The sequence below is a fragment of the Glandiceps talaboti genome, chromosome 16 (genome assembly GCF_964340395.1).
Source record: "Glandiceps talaboti chromosome 16, keGlaTala1.1, whole genome shotgun sequence".
In the NCBI taxonomy this organism is placed as follows: Eukaryota; Metazoa; Hemichordata; class Enteropneusta; family Spengelidae; genus Glandiceps; species Glandiceps talaboti.
The window spans coordinates 23,856,534-23,879,453 of NC_135564.1; the positions used below are offsets into that span (position 1 = coordinate 23,856,534).

Genomic DNA, 22,920 nt, shown 5'->3' on the forward strand with positions numbered 1-22,920 from the left:
GAAAGACAAATGAATAAGCATTCAAAACAATGTATGCAAATGTGCCTAGCAACAAGACCATGCCCATAGCAACAGCCAAATTATCACATATATTGCAAAGATAATATCAGGAATTCATACACAATTGAACAAAAACATTAAAAAATGCATGCAAATATGTCTATCAACATGAACACGCCCATAGCAACAGCCAAATGATCGCGTATATCGCAAAGATAGCAACATGGTTGGATAGGCAACTGGATAGTCATTCAGCAAATGAACACCTATTGTTAGCATAGACTAGCATATAGATAAACATTTTTATAAACTACAGTTGTGCTACAACGCCATTGGCAGGATTTTTTACTCAATGGCAGCCATATTTGTAGTGAACAATCATAATGTATCAATTAACAAAAAAAAAATGTTAATACCTGGAGACTACATTAAAGTGTCTATCCCTATGTTGCCAGTTTTAAACTTTCTTTTAGACATTGAGCTTTGACCTAGACCTGGCTCTTCAGGTTCAGTTACTGAAATTCAGCAATTCCCTGCAATATCACAGACCACTTACATGATGTGAAAATACATTCATTGCCTTTTTGAGGTATCAATTGCCACAGAAATTTCTTCCTAGGTTTCTTTTGTACCTTTTCTCTGTCTTCTTTGCTTCCACTGATATACTCGGTAGCTGAAGACCATAATTGACGATTTTCATCCTAGCAACCATAGAACTCCACTTAATAACGTTTAATTCTGGCCTGCCACAAGAGCCTCCAATCTCGTTTTCAAGTCAAAATGTCAGCGACCATTGAAAGTGACAAATTCATTACTTTTATCATGTTTTTAGCTCTCGTATGGGGAGATGATGTTGTGGCGCTGTCTGTGTGTCTGTCTGTGCAGAAATTTTGTTCCACTGATATCTCAAAAGTACTGAAGCAAATGTTCTCCAGTTTACTATGTGGTATTGTCAGGCTTTAACTTAACACTGATTAGTTTTTGGTGGGAGTGGCTTGCATAATTAATGCTAATTTGCATAATTCATGATTTTTATAAATCACATAAAGCACTTCTGGATGCATAACCTGAGTTACAAACATTTATTAATTAAGCAAATTAGCCCTTAATTAACTTGACACAAGTTAACGACTTTTAGTGCTTTTATATCTTTGTATGATCCATAGATGTAACAAGTTTAACTGAATATGATGCAGCCTTTCTGCATGTATAGCCTGATTTATAAAATCAGACTATACTAATCAGACAGACATGATGCCTACATGTAGCTGTACACAAACTTTGAGTGTTTCAAAAGTTTATTTTATCTGTGGACATTTAGATTGAATAATTTCAGCTTTCCTAGGAAACAACAGTACAATTATGGTGTATATAAACATTTTTTGATTAACACATACAATATACAGTTGTGTTGCAATGACATTGGCACTATTTTACCCAAAATAAAGCACAGTGTCACAGAGATTACATACAATGTTTCATACCCAAGTGAAAATTCTAGTGTCAGACATTTGCAGTATTTATTATTTGGAGGGGGGAGGGGTTGTTTCAGTATGACTGAGGGCTGTTGGACATTTTAAATGTGTATATCGTCGATTTTATGTTTGCATGTTGCATGGCATGATGTGTTTATTTGGATTTTTTGTTCTTTTTATTTTATTTCACATTTAGAGTTCCGTGTTAAGACCCAGTTTAACTATCCTATGACCAGATCAAAATCTTTGGAAAGACCTGGTTTTATGACTTTGAGCAGTTCAGGTAATTTGTCTTTCCTTCCTTTTTTCTTTTTATCTTTGTTACACTGTAGTGCCAATCCCCTCCCTCTCCCTATTTCATGGTTTTTACCTCCCGTAAGGGTACGGGAGGTATTAAAAGGGGAAGGTGTGTCTGTGTGTGTTTGTGTGTCTGTCTGTCTGTCTGTCTGTCTGTGTCATCATTTTCTAAAAATTGGCTGGCTCAATTGTAATAAAATTTGGGATATATAATCTTTAGGGTAATAGCTAGACCTGATTAGGTTTTGAGCCAGATCTGTCAATGTTTAATTAGAGAAATTTGCATATTAATGAAATCAACTAATTACGCAATATCTTAAGACTGCATACTTCAATTTCAATATAATTTAGTATATTCATTAAACATAACAACATACATTTGTCCTATAAAATTCGTTGATGTATCTTACAGCGTTAATGAATAATTTGCATAATTGATTATTTTTGGTAATTAGGCTATATCTTAAGAATACATACTTCAAATTCAACATAACTTAGTACATACGTTAACCATAAGAAAACACATATGTCCTATCAAGTTTGTTGGTGTAACAGTGTTAATGAATAATTTGCATAATTAATGATTCTTGGTAATTAGGCTATATTTTACGACTGCATACTTCACTTTCAATACAATTCACTTCATACATTAACCATAACAAATTGTGTATGTCCCTATAAAGTTAGTTGATGTACCTTACAGTGTTAATGAATAATTTGCATTATTAATGATTTTCGGTAATTAGGCTATATCTTAAGACTGCATACTTCAATTTCAATACAATTTAGTACATACGTTAACCATAACAAAGCGGATATGTCCTATAAAATCTTTTATATAGCTTAGTTTTAATGAAAAATTTGCATAATTAATGATTTTAGGTAACTAGGTTGTATCTTAAAAATGCAAGCTTCAAATTTCGTATAATATGATATGTACATCAACCATAATAATACGCACCTATGAAGTTTGTTGCTACAACTTTTTCCTTTAATGAGTATTTTGAATAATGAATGATATTCAGTAATTAAGCAGTATCATGCACTCTTACATACATTAACCTAAGAAAGCACGCTTGTCCAAAAAACAAAGCCTGTTACCATAGTTTTTTTAGTTTAATGAGTTATTTGCATAATTAGTGATTCCCTTACGGGAGGCATTCAGTTTAAATCTGGTCTATTGTTGTCAACAGCAATAATGACTATTTCACATCTATGTCTCATTTGAGGCATATAATATGTATGTGCATGGATCTATTGTTCAGAAGGATAGTGTACAGTTCATTGATACATTGTTTGGCATGAAGGACACCGGTGTAAAACTAATCCACTTTCGCCAAGTTTCCGTTAAATGGATTAACGCTTAAATTATTCATGAACAGACTGCAGGGGATGATCAACAAACTTCAGGTGTCTTCGGAGTAAAATCACCGTTTAAAAAATGGCATCCTGTTTTTACGTTCACCCACAACAATGTCGAACGTTTTGAGCACGAAAATCTCGATAGAGTATTATACTGTTATTGTAATGCTATCACATACATGTTATACACATGGTTCAATACAAATTTAATATATATTTTTTTATTTGTTCATGATTAGTTCTGCAGTTGTCTTTACTGAAGTAGCAATTAACATAGGTAAGAGTTATTAATAAGCACAACTGAAATGAGGTCCAGTACTGCTATAGGGATCTCCCGGAGTCTGTCTGTCTGTCTGTCTGTGTGTGTAAACAACTTAAAGTCAAAAACCGCTGAACCGATTGCCATCATATTTGGTGGGGCCATTATCTTGGGTATCTAGTTGGGAAATGGTTCAAATCAAAATGATCGTACCACGGGTTTGTGATTTGGGTCAAAAAATGTCAAAAACCTTAAACTCAAAAACTACTGGGCAGATTGGGCTGAAATTTGGATGAAACATTCTTCAGGGTGTTTTTACTAAGAATTGTTCATGACATGATGGTCCCATCAGTGATATGCAAATTAGGGCTAAAAATGTGTCTTTTTGGTCAAAAATCGATAATTCCGAAACCATGTAGCAGATTGGGCTGAAATTTAATGGGAATGCATCTAGGGATGTATGGACGAAGAAATATTAAGCATACAATGATTCCAACAGTGGTATGCAAATTAGTTGTAAAAATGTTCATTTTTGGTCAAAAACTTTTATCTCAAAAAGTACTTGGTCAATGAGTGTGAAACTTCGTGAGATATTTCTAGAAGTGTTATTCTGCAGACTTTCTTCAAAACAGTTTGGCAAAATTGGTCCTAGCAACCATGACCATGCCCTTAGCAACAACCAAACGGTAGTATATTTTGGTCAAATAACAACATCATCTGGTATGCAAGTGAGTAAACGTTCAAAAAATGTATGCAAATACCCTAGCAACCATGACCACGCATATAGCAACAGCCAAACGGTGGTGTATTTCACAAAGATAACAGGGATTAATAGACAAATGAATAAACATTCAAAAAAACGTATGCAAATGTGTCTAGCAACAAGACCACGCCCATAGCAACAGCCAAATGATCACATATATTGTGAAGATAACCGAGGATTAATAGGCAATTGAATAAATATTCAAAAAATATATGTAAATTTGCCTAGCAACAACAATACGCCCATAGCAACAGCCAAATGATCTCGAATATCACAAAGATAGCAACATGGTTGGATAGGCAACTTGATTCAGCAAATGAACACCTATTGTTAGCATGGACTAGCTTATAGCTAGCTTTATATGGTTAAACATTTTTTTTTAACATACAGATGGCTACAACGCCATTGGTGGTATTTTTTGTGTTTTCCCGTGGATCTGCTTATACATGCATTATGTAAAAATCTTTCATCAAACTTCCACATGAGAAATACGTCCTGAATGCGACATAGCTTTGAGGATTACCTGATGCCAAATTCTAGACGGGTTAGCTGTTTAGACACAATGAGGTCCATTGTACGCAAATATAAACAACAACACTGCACTCTATAATTCATGCGTAACGGCATGTGATCTTGTCAACAAAAATTACGAAAGGGTGATACAAGCCGATTGTTCAATCACAGTAGCAACACTTACAGGACATTCATGATAGGTATTGAGTTGAATAGACTATGGAGAGGATGTCGCTAAAATGCACCTACGCGAAGGTTCTAAGTAAGGCCACGTTTGGGTATAAACTGAAACGAATACAAATGTAAATCCGGAAATTACCGATGAGATGTCACATGTTTGACGTGACCTCTAAACTTGGACTAAATTGTCGTAGATAGCTTAGTATTGCAAACGTTGATTTCAGCACTAACAAGAAGTTGATCGGTTGACTGATGTTGATTCAATCCTTCTATTAACGTGAAAACCAAAAAGTTTGATCGCCTGAAATAATTATTCTGCAATACTTTAGTAATTCCAAACAGATTTTTGGATGTTTTGAAGTGATAGTTGAAACATGCATGACTGTGAAAGCCGCCATTAACGTGTTCATCACTGTCGTGGTGCGTCAGTCAAAATCAATGTGTATATATTATGGAAACATGCGAATAAATACGACTCGACAGAAACAACTTGAAGGCTAAAAAGCATGAGAACTGGTAAATACAATTTCCAGTTGAAGCTATGTTTTGCAGAGACAGTAAAATGTTTTACAATTTGAATTGCAATTAGAGTTTGTTGTGTTTATCAATGTAATGGTACATGTATATGATATAAACATACATGTAGGACAGGTTGTTCATTTTTCTATTTTGTGTTTTTTTTGTGGGGAGGGGGTTTAAATTAGAACAAAGAAATTACTTTTCTTGTGTGTCAGTTTTAACATGACACAGCCCCTAAGTTTGATGTTGCGGCATACTGTCAAGCATGAAGCAACACGGTAATGGCAACAGATACTCACTACATGCAGGACACACTTCAAGTTCTACTACAGTCACTATTAGTAATACCAAGCTAATACATAGGCTATAACCAGCAATGGTTCAGCAAGAATTATGAGACACTCCTGACAGTTTAAAACTAAGACCAAAACCAGAACTTCAAAATCAACATGTACACTACTACAATGTACAAATCCAGTTTGTTTTACACAGACTCTTCATCTGTCAAAGTTGGCGGAGGAAATAAACATGGAATTTGAAAGAGTATCAATGACGCTTAGTACAGGGCAGAGAAGTGTTTTGATTTCCCACAGTGCCGCTATCTTTGAAACCCTACTTACAGATCCCACTCATGCCACTGGGGATATTTACGCAACATAATGTTGTCAACACCACAGTTATCACAATGTATCTAGTTCCCTTAACCCTTTCACCACCACTGGCCTCATGGGATTGTTTCTTCTCCACCAGCCCCCTCACTAACATAATGTGCTGAGTGAGTGTTATGTAATCAAACTGATATAAAACTACTTAGAGTTGCTTATTTTTTAAAAATAAGGTATCATTTGAATGGAAAATAAATTTTCTACATCATAGTTGCAAATACATACATTCAAATATTACACACACAACCGAAATATGGATTAAAGTAATAAAATATTAATAAAACAAACATAGGTTGTTTATTTATTGACATATCACAAATAAACAAAATATTTATATTACAAACAAAATTCAAATACCAACATTTATGTTCCTACAAAACTTCTGTATACTGGTTAAATGGTCAAAATCGGCGAAAATTTGTCAGAAAATGTTATTTTCAGTCGTAATAAATTTGAATGAAAATAATTAACGGCTCAGTAATCCGATTATGACGCAATAGTCAGCCCCACACCGGCAATCAAAGGGACAAAAATATCTGAAGTCGTCACCCCAATACCTTCTGAAAAATCAGTTTGTTAGTCCCCGCGGACGAAGTCCGGAACGGGGACTTATGGATTGGGTTCCGTCTGTCCGTCCGTGCGTCCGTGCGTCCGTCCGTCCGTCCGTCCGCAGCTGTTTCTTGGAGATGCCTGGACCGATTTTTTTCAAACTTGGTACAGGGGCAACATACTATGGCATACATATGCACGTCAATTTTTTTTATGATACGATCCAATATGGCCACCTAGCAACCATTTTGTTTGCGAATTTTCCCTGTCTAGAGCCATAACTCAGACATGCTTTAACAGATCTCATTCAGAGTTGGTATTAGGACAGTGTTCTATGACATACATGTGCATATTCATTGTTGTCATGATACGATCCGATATGGCTGCCTGCCAGCCATTTTGTTTGTGAATTTTCATGTCCAAAGCCATAACTCAGACATGCTTGAACAGATCTCATTCAAAGTTGGTATTAGGACAGTGTTCTATGACATACATGTGCATATCCATTTTCCAATATGGCTGCCTGCCAGCCATTTTGTTTGTGAGTTTTCCATGTCCAAAGCCATAACTCAGCCATGCTTGAACAGATCTCATTTAAAGTTGGTATTAGGACAGTATTCTATGACATACATGTGCATATCCATTTTCGTCGTGATACGATCCAATATGGCTGCCTGGCAGCCATTTTGTTTGTGAATTTTCCATGTCCAAAGCCATAATTCAGACTCCATTTTCATCGTGATATGATCCCCCATACCCAACCAATCCTTTATTGTTGGAGGCATATTCCATGTCCAACAAGCACACACAACATATCTAAGTCTGTTTGTTTTAGGTTCACAAATGTTGTTGCGTGATCAGAGTAGTGATAATTCCTTAAAACCCAATTATAGCGGGGACTATGTCATTCTCAATGACTTGTTTAATTATATATCATTATTTGACAGAACAACGAAAAATTATCACCAAATTTATGCTCAAAATCAGTAAAAAAAATGCCCCCAAGTTGGTAGTTTAGGAGTCCGAATCGGGACGCCAAAGTGGCGCTTTTTGCCAACATGCTTACCCACAAAAGCAAATATGCAGTCGGGACTTTGAAGTTACGTTGCGATAATCTGATCCTTCCATATGCTGCATCGAGTTCACTCAGCCATCTCCTTGTACAAAACATCGTATTCATAGTCAAAATTGAGTGGAAATTTCTACGAACAGCACCTTTATTTACATTGCAAACGATGTTAGGGGAGACAGATTTTGCTTCGGCGATGTTGAAATTTGAATTTTACATTGAAAAACTCGCGTAAAAAATCTGATCGGAAAATCGCCCATATCATGACTAAGTTTCCCTCCACTGACCTCTACACACTGAGCTAATACAAATACAAGTCATTATTGAGCCGTAACAAAAAGAAATAAAACCAAAATAATCCACGATATGGCCCAAAATTACCCCCAGAACGTTAGCATGGGCATCAGCACGGTCACAAGATTGCGTAAATTTGAACGACATTCAAAAATTCAACCGTAAACTGCCGCCGGCAGCTCACGCAGCCTTAGCGGGAATTTGATGCTTACATACAAGTACAATGTGTTCCCATAGCTAAATACTTCTATTCAACGATGTATTTCGAGTCAAATTCTGTCGAAATATCCAAAGATAGTGACATAATTTATATCGTAGGCCATGTTATGAGAGCCGTTAATTACTTCCGCCATGTTGAAATTCGATTTCATGAGCGAAAAACGCACAAAAAATTACGATCGCTCGTCATTTGGATTGTACTCCAGATACCGTTCACTGTCATGCTTTCAAAATGCCAGGTTAGATAAACAAGGCTAATACGTATGTGTGGAACTAGTTATGGCAGCAATTTTTGCAGCAATAGCTGCCATTAAACGGCATAACGGCAAGGTAGGTGAACTTTGGCGTTCCCGCAATAGCAGGAATTGGTGGGCGCCCTAGAGCATTCCCGCAATAGCGGGAATTGGTGGTGAAAGGGTTAAATGGGGAGGGTCAACACAATCAATAGTATTTGAATACTAATACAACTACTGACATTAAGGGGCAAACTTTGAGATTGTACATTACCATGGTAACTTGTTTGATTTCTGAGTATGTTCTTGATATTGTAGAGTATGCTATTTAAATTGTTAGTCCCACCGGACGAAGTCCGGGATGGGGACTTATGGATTGGGTTCCGTCCGTCCAGAGCCATTTCTTGGAGATGCCTGGACCGATTTTTTTTCAAACTTGGTACAGGGGCAACATACAATGGCATACATATGCACGTCAATTTGTTTCATGATACGATCCAATATGGCCGCCTGGAAGCCATTTTGTTTGCTAATTTTCCCTGTCTAAAGCCATAACTCAGGCATGCTTGAACAGATCTCATTCAAAGTTGGCATTAGGACAGTGTTCTATGACATACATGTGCATATCCATTTTCATTGTGATACAATCCAATATGGCTGCCTGCCAGCCATTTTGTTTGCGAATTTTCCATGTCCAAAGCCATAACTCAGACATGCTTGAACAGATCTCATTCAAAGTTGGTATTAGGACCGTGTTCTATGACATACATGTGCATATCTATTTTTGTTGTGATACAATCCGATATGGCTGCCTGGCAGCGATTTTGTTGGTGCAGTTTTCATGTCTAAAGCCATAACTCAGACATGCTTGAACAGGTAACGGAGCAAAAGCAATCCTCATGGCAGTAGCTTAGTAGTCCGATTATGAATTATGTAACGTTGAATAACACTGTCCCTCTAAGGCTCTATTCTATAGTGATAATAAGTCTTCAAACATCCATAAAGCCATGCTGACTTTGCTCCGTATTAGATACATCCATGTTTTACGTTACTTTCCGTGTTGCCAAATTTAGCTGATGATGTCATGTCAAAAGCCACGTGGTCTAAAAACCTGAATCTCCGTAAATAAATTTCAATATGCAATTATTTATCCATGACGTTTAGAATTTTGATTGGTTAATATAGTTACAATGACCCAGTGTGACCCCACTATTGTACACGTGTATTTTATCCCTGGACTCTGTTTATATCGAAGGGGAATAGGTTGAAACAGTTCTTATTTGAGCAGGAAAAATATTGTCCATATGGGTTACATGTAATACGTAAAAAAAAAAACTCATCAGCAACATAAATAATATAATCATTTCGTTGTAGTTGATCGAAGTCAGCCATTTTAGATAGGGGAGCTGCAATAATTGTAGCGTTTGTTGTGATTTTGAATTTTTTTTTCTTCTGTTTCTGTGCTTTTCTGCATAATATGTGTTTCTACTTTTGCTTAATTTGAGGGATTGGGGTACCTCTGAACATTTCTTGGGTCTTGAAGGCTCCATAATATTAATGTCGGGGTTAGGAAATGTCCAATCTTTTGACAGGTAAGGTCCATTGTTTCAATGGAATGTTATGCCTGGTCCACCGTCTCACAAAGCATGTGTGAAAGCAGACTAAATAACAAACTGTTAATACTGATAATCTTTAATCACTTAGAGCACTCTAAATATCTCAGTGTGAAGCCCCTATCTAAGTTTGTGCAGTGGGTGATAACCAACTCCTTGCCTGTGTTGCTGCTGAAGTCTTATCAGTAATACATAGTGTAAGACAAAGGGGGATTTAGAAGGTGTGAATTGGGTTGACCTTTGTAGTTCAAGTAAACTGTCCAGCAAGCAAATTTAAGTCAGAAACCATATGCCTGGACAAGGAAGTATAGCGAAGAAATGTATTAATCGCCATCTTGCTTTCCGTACGGCGACAATCCCGAGTACCCGGATGCATGGGGGACTTACCTGGAAGTGAGTCATTCTCAGCCATACGTTATATGTAACATGGTAACACTCATTCATGTTCGATTACCTTAAATTTCACAAAGAAAACACAACGAAATGGTTGAAGTGATCTTTTTTTTTATTTCTTTTCATCACAACAAAATCTGCTTGATCAAAAGTGTTGTAAACTAAACCAGAAAGAATTATCAGACTGGCTAAACTTGCCGCTGAACTGGAATAAGGTCCAAGTCCAAGTAAGCCTCGATAGTACGTGAGAAAATCTTCTCAAAATAGCGATAAAACTTGCAAAATATAACTTGACATGTCTTCAGTTGTTAGAGTTATACTAATTCAAGACAGGTTTTCACTTGAAAATGGCAATTCTGTCAATAATGACACGCAACAATTTCTCGGACGATGTTACCACTGTACCGTATGGCTGACAATGACTCGCTTCCAGGTTAGTCCAGGTACTCGGGATTGTCGCCATACGGAAACCAAGATGGCGATTAATACATTTCTTCGCTATAAGGGAAGCCTCCCTGATCTGTAGAAAGAAATGCAACAGTCCAGCCCAGACCAAAATAGTTTGCCAAAATTACGAGGAGAACTTACAGAGAAAAATAGTTGGGGCGAGTAGTATTCAGAAATAAGTCATACTACTGCACCATGGATGGAGTAGTGACTATACAGTAACAATTTTAAGGAAGGATGGCATAACTTTTACCATTCAAAAGAAACAGTAAACATCTTAAAAACAAATTTTACACAGGTCTTCATATGAACTACACTATAAGATATGTTTTGTTGTTCAGCCATATCAGGGCTTGTGAACATTGCATGGTTTATTTTTTTCACCATGAACACAGGAAAGTGTATGCTGTATGTGTCACCATCCGAATGTATACATTTTTATCTCAGTATTATCACCACCTAGCCTGGCAAGGGTGACACAATGTGTACTTTATCACCACCTAGCCTGGCAAGAGTGACACAATATGTACTTTATCACCACCTAGCCTGGCAAGGGTGACACAATGTGTACTTCATCACCACCTAGCCTGGCAAGGGTGACACAATATGTACTTTATCACCACCTAGCCTGGCAAGGGTGACACAATATGTACTTCATCACGACCTAGCCTGGAAAGTGTGACACAATGTGTACTTCATCACCACCTAGCCTGGCAAGTGTGACACAATGTGTACTTCATCACCACCTAGCCTGGCAAGTGTGACACAATGTGTACTTCATCACCACCTAGCCTGGCCTGGCAAGGGTGACACAATGTGTACTTTATCACCGCCTAGCCTGGCAAGGGTGACACAATGTGTACTTCATCACCACCTAGCCTGGCAAGGGTGACACAATGTGTACTTCATCACCACCTAGCCTGGCAAGGGTGACACAATGTGTACTTCATCACCATCTAGCCTGGCAAGGGTGACACAATGTGTACTTCATCACCATCTAGCCTGGCAAGGGTGACACAATATGTACTTTATCACCATCTAGCCTGGCAAGGGTGACACAATGTGTACTTCATCACCATCTAGCCTGGCTAGGGTGACACAATATGTACTTTATCACCACCTAGCCTGGCAAGGGTGACACAATGTGTACTTTATCACCACCTAGCCTGGCCTGGCAAGTGTGACACAATGAGTACTTTATCACCACCTAGCCTAGCCTGGCAAGGGTGACACAATGTGTACTTCATCACCATCTAGCCTGGCAAGGGTGACACAATGTGTACTTTATCACCACCTAGCCTGACAAGGGTGACACAATGTGTACTTTATCACCATCTAGCCTGGCCTGGCAAGGGTGACACAATGTGTACTTTATCACCACCTAGCCTGGCAAGGGTGACACAATGTGTACTTCATCACTGCCTAGCCTGACAAGGGTGACGCAATGTGTACTTCATCACCACCTAGCCTGGCAAGTGTGACACAATGTGTACTTCATCACCACCTAGCCTGGCCTGGCAAGGGTGACACAATGTGCACTTTATCACCACCTAGCCTGGCAAGGGTGACACAATGTGTACTTTATCACCATCTAGCCTGGCAAGGGTGACACAATGTGTACTTTATCACCATCTAGCCTGGCAAGGGTGACACAATGTGTACTTTATCACCACCTAGCCTGACAAGGGTGACACAATGTGTACTTTATCACCACCTAGCCTGGCAAGGGTGACACAATGTGTACTTTATCACCACCTAGCCTGGCAAGGGTGACACAATGTGTACTTTATCACCACCTAGCCTGGCAAGGGTGACACAATGTGTACTTTATCACCACCTAGCCTGACAAGGGTGACACAATGTGTACTTTATCACCACCTAGCCTGGCAAGGGTGACACAATGTGTACTTTATCACCACCTAGCCTGGCCTGGCAAGGGTGACACAATGTGTACTTTATCACCACCTAGCCTGACAAGGGTGACACAATGTGTACTTTATCACCACCTAGCCTGGCAAGGGTGACACAATGTGCACTTTATCACCACCTAGCCTGACAAGGGTGACACAATGTGTACTTTATCACCACCTAGCCTGGCAAGGGTGACACAATGTGTACTTTATCACCACCTAGCCTGACAAGGGTGAGGTGGACCACAGACAAGTAAGAAGACAGATTGGCATTGCCTTCTCCCATTGTTCTATCATAGCCTCAGGTAAACATTACTCTATTGTCATGGAAATAACTTTCCAATGTGTGAATGTGCCCGAATTCAATATAGTCTCGCATAAATCAACAAACCACACAATCCTACGCGATGTTTCGATGGGAAAGTTTGCTATCCTAATGACAGAATCATCAAATGTAATAGATGACTTGCAATATCGCCACTTGAACTCTCATGCGAACTTGAATGAAGCCAACTCAGATCAAATATCGTTGACATGTAAACGCATACCGTCTCGTGTTGTCGACCGACACTATATACATATGTGTTTGGCATGATGCAGGTAATTTTCCAGGTCACAGTAGACACAACACTATTGCACTAAAAGTTAGTGTTGTGTCATTTTACGTTGATTGTGACAGGGGTACATGCATGTTATGAATCAAAATAAAAACAATCAACTCTCAGTACCATGCTGGAAAGCAAAACATACAATAAGACGACGAATTGTCTTCCAAGAAATATTACAATCATACTGAAGATATTTTATGATGTGAAGCTAGCATGCCTTCTTTATGAGTTAAAACATCATTTTCAAATCATTTTGTATGTTTTCCGTTGTACAGTTTCACTTTGATCATGGCCACACTTGTACCGCTGTGGGGTCGGTGGGAACTCCGCTCTAGTAAATTGATCAGGGAACCCGTTAACAGCTTGTGTGTTCATTTTGACATAGGTGATGAATGCATAGACGATCATGTAAATGTCGGAGTTGTTACGACTATTGAATAAAGTATGTACTTTTCTGACAAAAATCCCAGTGGGTAGGACGAAAATCCCAGAGTGTAACTTACTATAGAGCCATAGAACACAACTTGCCCTATCGTCAGAATTTCTGCATTTTTAGCACAACTGAACTGAGGTTCAGTAGTGCTATAGGGATCGCCCGGCGTCTGTCTATCTGTCTGTGTGTGTGTGTGTGTGTGTGTGTGTGTGTAAACAACTTAAAGTCAAAGACTGCTGAACCGATTGCCATGATATTTGGGTCCATTACCTTGGGTGTCTAGTTGGGAAATTGTTCAAATCAAAATGATCGCATCACGGGTGTGTGATTTGGGTCAAAAAAATGTGATTTTTGGTCAAAAAAATTAAACTCAGAAACTATTGGGCAGATTGGTGCGAAATTTGGTGGGAAGATTCTTAAGGGGGTGGAAAGTAAGATTTGTTCATGACATGATGATTCCATCAGTGATATGCAAATTAGGGCTAAAAATGTGTCTTTTTGGTTAAAAATCTATAATTCCAAAACTACCGAGCAGATTGGGCTGAAATTTAATGGGAATGCATCTAGGGATGTACGGACAAAGATATATTAAGCATACAATGATTCCATGAGTGATATGCAAATTAGGTGTAAGAATGTTCATTTTTGGTCAAAAACTTATATCTCAAAAAGTACTAGGTCAAGTAGTCAGAAACTTGGCGAGATGTTTCTGAAACTGTTATTCTGCAGATTTTCTTCAAAACATTTTGACAAAATTGCCCCTAGCAACCATGACCACGCCCTTTAGCAACAACCAAATGGCAGTATATTTTGGTCAAATAACAACATCATCTGGTAAGCAAGTGAGTAAACATTTAAAAAATGTATGCAAATACCCTACCAACCATGACGACGCCCATAGCAGCAGCCAAACGGTTGTGTATTTCACAAAGATAACAACAGGGTTTAATAGACAATTGAATAAACATCCAAAAAATGTATGTAAATTTGCATAGCAACAAGACCACGCCCATAGCAACAGCCAAATAATCACGTATATTGCAAAGATGACAACAGGAATAGAAAGACATGAATAAACATTCAAAAAATGTATGCAAATACCCTAGTAACCATGACCACGCCCATAGCAACAGCCAAACGTTGGTGTATTTCACAAAGATAACAGGGTTTAATAGACAATTGAATAAACATTCAAAAAATGTATGTAGATTTGCCTAGCAACAAGACCACGCCCATAGCAACAGCCAAATGATCACGTATATTGCAAATACAGTATCAGGAATACATACACAAGTGAACAAAAACATATACAAATGTATGCAAATATATCTAACAACATGACCACGCCCATAGCAACAGCCAAATGATAGCATTTATCGTAAAGATAGCAACATGGTGGGATAGGCAACTGGATAGTTATTCAGCAAATGAACACCTATTGTTAGCATGGACTAGCATATGGATAAACATTTTTAAAAACTACAGTTGTACTACAACGCCATTGGCGGTATTTTTAAATCAAATATGTTCATTATATATTCATAATTTTGACCGTCCCAAACAAGCAAGTTTTACAAGGCAATAACTCAACTAAATCCCAGTCAATTTTCAAGCTGTTTCCACAGAAATTGTCGGCTTCCGGTTGAAAATAATGCTATCGGTCCTTTGACCCTTACCGATGACGCGGTGCTGTTTAAACAACAAAACACCTATAGTACCTGGAGGGGACTTCGGTACATTTGAATATATTATTTAGACACACTCTATTAATAGCGGCAGTTTGAATTAGCGAAGCTACACTGTTCACTAATTTCACTGCAATAACATGCTTGCTAAAAGAGCATGATTGACAGTAATCACAACTTAGTCTGTAAGCTGTCTACACACATAAGAACTGATCACAACTGAGTCTGTAATCTGTCTAGACTCATAAGAACTGATCACAACTGAGTCTGTAATCTGTCTACACTCATAAGAACTAATCACAACTTAGTCTGTAATCTGTCTACACACAAAAGAACTAATCACAACTGAGTCTGTAATCTGTCTACACACATAAGAACTAATAACAACTGAGTCTGTAATCTGTCTACACTCATAAGAACTAATCACAACTGAGTCTGTAATCTGTCTACACACATAAGAACTAATAACAACTTAGTCTGTAATCTGTCTAGACTCATAAGAACTAATCACAACTTAGTCTGTAATCTGTCTACACACAAAAGAACTAATCACAACTGAGTCTGTAATCTGTCTACACACAAAAGAACTAATCACAACTGAGTCTGTAATCTGTCTACACTCATAAGAACTAATCACAACTGAGTCTGTAATCTGTCTACACACATAAGAACCAATAACAACTGAGTCTGTAATCTGTCTACACTCATAAGAACTAATCACAACTGAGTCTGTAATCTGTCTACACACAAAAGAACTAATCACAACTGAGTCTGTAATCTGTCTACACACAAAAGAACTAATCACAACTGAGTCTGTAATCTGTCTACACTCATAAGAACTAATCACAACTGAGTCTGTAATCTGTCTAGACTCATAAGAACTAATCACAACTGAGTCTGTAATCTGTCTAGACTCATAAGAACTAATAACAACTGAGTCTGTAATCTGTCTACACTCATAAGAACTAATCACAACTGAGTCTGTAATCTGTCTACACACATACAAACTGATCACAACTGAGTCTGTAATCTGTCTACACTCATAAGAACTAATCACAACTTAGTCTGTAATCTGTCTACACACATACAAACTGATCACAACTGAGTCTGTAATCTGTCTACACTCATATTCTAATCACAACTTAGTCTGTAAGCTGTCTACACACATAAGAACTAATAACAACTGAGTCTGTAATCTGTCTACACACATACAAACTGATCACAACTGAGTCTGCAATCTGTCTACACACATAATAACTAATAACAACTTAGTCTGTAATCTGTCTACACACATACAAACTGATCACAACTGAGTCTGTAATCTGTCTACACACATACAAACTAATAACAACTGAGTCTGTAATCTGTCTACACACATACAAACTGGTCACAGGGACTATTTTATTTTATTTTGCCATCAGATAGGCTTCATGAAGACAAAATGTTACATCTAACATAGGTTCAGTATTGCTATAGGCATGGCAAAGTGTCTGTCTCTCTGCCTGTCAGTGTGGATGTGTGTGTGTGTGTGTGTGTGTGTGTGTGTGTGTGTGTAAATAACTTAAAGTCAAAAACCGCTGGACCAATTGCCATGATATTTGGTGGGTCTATTACCTTGGGTGTCTGGTTGGGAAATTCTTCAAATCAAAATGATCTTACCCCACTGGTCTGTGATTTGGGTCAAAAAACTTAAACTCAAAAAGCTACTGGGCAGATCGATCTGAAATTTGGTGAGAACATTCTTAAGTGTGTTTAGATTAAGATTGTTCATGACATAATGATTCCATCAGTGATATGCAAATTAGGGCTAAAAATGTGTCTTTTTTGTCAAAAATCCTTAATTCCAAAACTACCAAGCAGATTGGGCTGAAATTTAATGGGGATGTATCTGGGGGTGTATAGATGAAGAAATATTAAACATATAGTGATCTCATCAGTGATATGCAAATTAGGTGTAAAATTTGCATTTTGGTCAAAAAGTTATATCTCAAAAGTACTTGGACATGAGACTGTATGCATATATACCTAGCAACAAGACCATGCCCATAGCAACAGCCAAATGATCACGTATAATGCAAAGATAACAACATGGATTAATAGCCAAATGAATAAACATTCACAATGTATGCAAATATACCTAGCAACCAGACCATGCCCTTAGCAACAGCCAAATGATCAAATATATTGCAAAGATAGCATCAGGGATTCATAGACAAGTGAACTGACCTTCGAAAAATGTATGCAAATATGTCTAGCAACATGACTACACCCATAGCAACAGCCAAATGATTGTGTATATTGCAAAGATAATTACAGGGTTGGATAGGCAACTGGATAGTCATTCAGCAAATGAACACCCAGTGTTCTGCCAAGGTTTCCAACTAGTGGGGACAAAGGCCCCTTGGTTGCAAAAAGTGGGGTCATTTGACAGGGAGTGGGGTCAATTATTTATTGTCTACGAAATTATATATATTACCTCAGACCACTATAGAGATACCATGTTCTGAGATATTCCATTACACATAGACATGAAACAATTCTATTCATATAAAAGAATCATAATAACAGTTCCCAGTAAGCAAATTTTTAAAATTGTGTACGGCACATTACACTTTAGAAAAAGTAGGCAATTAAAATTATGTAATTTTAAGTCATTTCTACACAGTATATTATATATTGTTTAGAAAGATTGGACAGCCAGGTAGTCACAATTTTTAATCTGAATATCAATAAATAGCAGTGTTCATATTTATATGATTGAATAAAAACTTTGAGAAATCCTAATGTTGTAACCACTTGATTCATTTTTAGAACTGTTACGCTGCTGTGTTTATCATTCCCTCTTCAAATTCATGACAAGAGTTTAAGAAAAACCAACATTTTGAAAGAAAAAAACTCCCTGACTTTAAAAAAGTACCAAATATGAACGAAAAACTTACAAATAATACAGTCAAACAAACTTTAAAATAATTTATTTTTATTAATTACCGTCACTGGCTGTGTAACATGATTTGGTCCTGCTATATCAAATGACAGCATTAGTTACATACTGTAAACATGATACCGAAAGCTGACATTAGGTGTCCTTGAAACTCAGAAATCTTGAACTAAAACTATCAACAACGTCAAAATTAGGATGCTTTAAATACCACAGTGTAATTATTTTCTGATTTGCACAACAAGTTCATTCTTCATGTCAGACCGGGCGCACATGATGTCAACAAAACTGTCCCTTTTGGAGTCAGTATACTTTTGTGGATTGACGGGCCTGACCCTGGACTTTTGATTTTGACGTCTGCCGTAAAATGAATGTGCCAAAGCGACGCAAGATGGGAAAATTATGTCCCCTAAACACTAGTCATAGTGCTCTATCTAACCAGCTGAGCTAACATGCCAGCTGAATTTATCCAGATGTGTTTAATTTAAGCCTGTTTGCATGTTGGCCTTTAAAACAAAATGTTACATCCAACTTACTCTCCTCAAAACAAAATGTTATGTCTAACTTAGTCTCCTCAAAACAAAATGTTACATCCAATTCTCTCTTTAGTGTCCCAAACAACTACTGATGGCTAATGGAACACACCAACTAACCAAAAAACCCCTATCTTGAAATAACATTCGTGAAATGAATTTGCTGTTATGTAGCCAATGGAGACGGTATATGTATTGTAAACCAGATAAGCATGATGAATAATCAATGACTACCCTGACTTATTTATCTTAGGTTATCAGAGTGATAACACCACACTATCTTCAGATGATGGCAATAAGACATTGCCACCATCATTGTCCACAGTAAGACCTGGTCATCCATTGAAGAGTTTTAGTGTACCTGGTCCTCCTCCACACTACTCTAGCAACACTGCTACACCACAACAAAAGCATCTTAGTAAGTAATATCCTATACCATTATTAGCATGACTGAACTGATAACATTCAGTAGTTCTATAGGCATGGTGTGGTGTCTTTATGTATGTATGTCTGTTTGTTTGTTTGTTTGTCTGTCTGACTCTGTCTGTGTGTATGTTTTTTGTTTGTTTGTTTGTCTGTCAGTCTGTCTCTCTGACTGTATGTATGTATGTGTGCCCGACTTAAACTCAAAAACTACCTGGCCAATTGTCATGGTATGATGTGGGGACATTACTTTTGGTGTCTCGTTGGAAAATTTTTCAAATGAAAGTGATTGTATCAGATATGTGCATTTTGGGTATAAAATGTGAATTTCTGTCAAAAACATAAATGTCAAAACTGCGGGGCAGATGGGGCTGTCATTTGGTGAGAATGTTCTTCGAGTAATGCAGATTGAGAATTGTTCCATCAGTGATATGCAAAATAGGTTTAAAATGTGTCTTTTTTGTTAAAAATCTTAATTCCAAAACTACTGAGCAGATTGGGCTGAAATTTAATGGGGATGCGTCTGGGGACATGCAGATGAAGATCATGATGATCCCATGAGTAAGGTGCCAAATTATATATATAATTTGGTCTAAAAATCTCAATTTTGTCTAAAATATATATCTCCAAAACTACATAGTGAATGAGGCTGAAATTTGGTAGGGATGTTTCTGGAGGTGGTAATGTTATTCTTAAGATATTGCTTAAAACATAGTGACACAGCTGGCCCAAGCAACCACTACCATGCCCTTAGCTACAGTCCAAGAATGATGTAGATTACATTTGGATGGATGATAAGTGACTAAAGATTCCAAAAGTGCATGAAAATATGCCTAGCAACAAGACCATGACCATATCAAGAGCCAAATAATGGTGTATTGCAAAGATAAAAATAGGGCTTAATAGACTGGTCAATAAATAACCAAAAAGTGAATGCACAAATGTCTAGCAACGAGACCCTGCCCAAAGCAACAGTTAAATGGTGATGCACCTTGCAAAAATAACAACATGGATGGTAAAGGCATATGAATATACTTTCAATAGCTTGACATAATTGATCCTGCAATGGCGATACCAATAGTGAAATTTTAGTGTAGATAAACTTCTAGCACAACTGAACTGATACAGTTCAGTAGTGCTATAGGCATGGTGCAGTGTCTGTCCATCTGTGTGTGTGTGTGTGTGTGTGTGTGTGTGTGTGTGTGTGTGTGTGTGTGTGTGTGTGTGTGTGTGGACGACTTAAAGTCAAAAACTGTTATACCAATTGCCTTGTAATTTAGCGGTGACATTGCTTTTGATTTCTAGTTGTTAAATTGTTAAAATGAAAATTATCGCATCAGAGATGTGTGTTTTGGGTCAACAAATGTTATTTATGGTCAAAAAACTTAAACTCCAAAGCTACTCTGCAGATTGGGCTGAAATTTGGTTGGAACATTCTTATGTATGTTCAGATTAAGAAATGTTCATGACATGGTGATCCCATCAGTGATATGCAAATTAGGACAAACAATATGTGTTTTTGGTTAAAAATCTATCATTCCAAAACTGTAATGATATGACCTATCTATTACTACCTGATGAATAATACAGGAGATCATTTTATGATAATGACATCATCACCATCATATGCATAGGTCAACAATAGGTAAATAAAGTTAGATAGTTACAATAGTACAACACAACATCCTGAGCTTCACTGAATAGAACATTGAGTCAGAAGTTCTGATTTCTGTATATAATCTGTTCAGAATTCACTAAAAGTAGTGAAAACTTAACAGATATCAATGTGAAAAGTGGCCACTGCTGGGAAACTTCAGAGAAGTGAAGATTCTACAAGAAAATCTACACTCCAAATTCCATTCATATAGCAACACCCTAAATCACAGTTGAAGTGCAGTGAACAAAGAAACCCATAGGAAGTTCAATGTTAAGAAACTAGTAAGTTTAGTTCAAATTTTTGACTCAAAATGGCTGAATCCATGGAACTCTATCTTGACATTGGTTATCGTGATCGGTCTCAAGTAGACAAAAAAATGTAAGGCAGTTTGATACATCATTGGTTCTGAAGGTAAAACATGCAAACAGGCTTAAACGGTAGGTATTAAAAGGGGAATGTCTGTCTGTGTGTCTGTCTGTCTGTCCATGTGTGTGTCTGTGTCATCATTAGACCCCGCTGCACAAAGTCCGGGACGGGGAATTATGAATTTGGTTCCGTCCGTCCAGAGCCGTTTCTTGGAGATGCCTGGACCGATATTTTTCAAACTTGGTACAGTGGCAACATAAAATGGCATACATATGCACGTCAATTTGTTTCATGATACGATCCAATATGGCCGCCTAGCAGCCATTTTGTTTTCCCTGTCCAAAGCCATAACTCAGACATGCTTGAACAGATCTCATTCAACGTTGGCATTAGGACAGTGTTCTATTACATTGTACATACATGTGCATATTCATTGTTGTCGTGATATGATCCAATATGGCCGCCTAGCAGCCATTTTGTTTGCGAATTTTCCATGTCCAAAGCCATAACTCAGACATGCTTGAACAGATCTCATTCAAAGTTTGTATTAAGACAGTGTTCTATGACATATATGTGCATATCCATTTTCGTTGTGATACAGTCCAATATGGCTGCCTGGCAGCGATCTTGTTGGCGCAGTTTTCATGTCCAATACCATAACTCAGACATGCTTGAACAGGTATTTTAATATGTACATGTATAAATTATTACTTAATAAATTCTAATCAAATGAAGTGCTTGCTTTGTCATGTGTGTGTGTGTGTGTGTGTGTGTGTGTGTGTGTACAAGAATGCTATTAACATTAAAATAATATTATACCTTCAGCAGTATGAAGTTGCAAATTACTTTCAAAACATCACCAAATGTTTATATATTATTTTGCAGTTAAGCCTGGAATGCTTGGTCAAGGCAGTCCTCATAAAAAGGCAACTGTAACAGTTGGCGGTATAAAGAACAGAATGCAGCCTGTAGCAGTGAATGCACCAAGGGCTCCAGATGTTGCAATAAGAGAACGAGCTGAAAACCCTGCCGAAAATGCTGATGTGAGTAAATAAATTACAAGTGACAAATAGTTTTATGAAAGGAGTCAAATATTTACTATAAGCAATAACTCTGTCATTTAGTGGTCAGCTTTAACCAGTAAAGAGTTAATATGTATTTACTATGAGTAATAACTCTGTTATTTAGTGGTCAGCTTTATCCAGTAAAGAGTTAATATGTATTTACTATGAGTGATAACTCTGTCATTTAGTGGTCAGCTTTAACCAGTAAACAGTTAATATGTATTTACTATAAGCAATAACTCTGTCATTTAGTGGTCAGCTTTAACCAGTAAAGAGTTAATATGTATTTACTATGAGTAATAACTCTGTTATTTAGTGGTCAGCTTTAACCAGTAAAGAGTTAATATGTATTTACTATGAGTAATAACTCTGTCATTTAGTGGTCAGCTTTAACCAGTAAAGAGTTAATATGTATTTACTATGAGTAATAACTCTGTCATTTAGTGGTCAGCT

The 22,920-nt window shown here is 37.4% G+C and overlaps 1 protein-coding gene across 8 annotated transcripts in view; it reads left to right on the forward strand.

Moving 5' to 3' along the window:
• The window catches only part of LOC144447869 (neogenin-like), a 281,364-nt gene that overhangs the window by 238,253 nt on the left and 20,191 nt on the right, over window positions 1–22,920 (forward strand). For 5 of the 8 annotated variants that reach the window (XM_078137986.1, XM_078137990.1, XM_078137987.1 and 2 more), the window contains 3 exons: window positions 1,672–1,758; window positions 19,211–19,375; window positions 22,289–22,446. In XM_078137986.1, the coding sequence (XP_077994112.1) occupies window positions 1,672–1,758; window positions 19,211–19,375; window positions 22,289–22,446 (410 nt within the window). The remainder of the gene's footprint in view (window positions 1–1,671; window positions 1,759–19,210; window positions 19,376–22,288; window positions 22,447–22,920) is intronic. The other 3 variants (XM_078137991.1, XM_078137992.1, XM_078137993.1) reach the window with 2 other exon arrangements.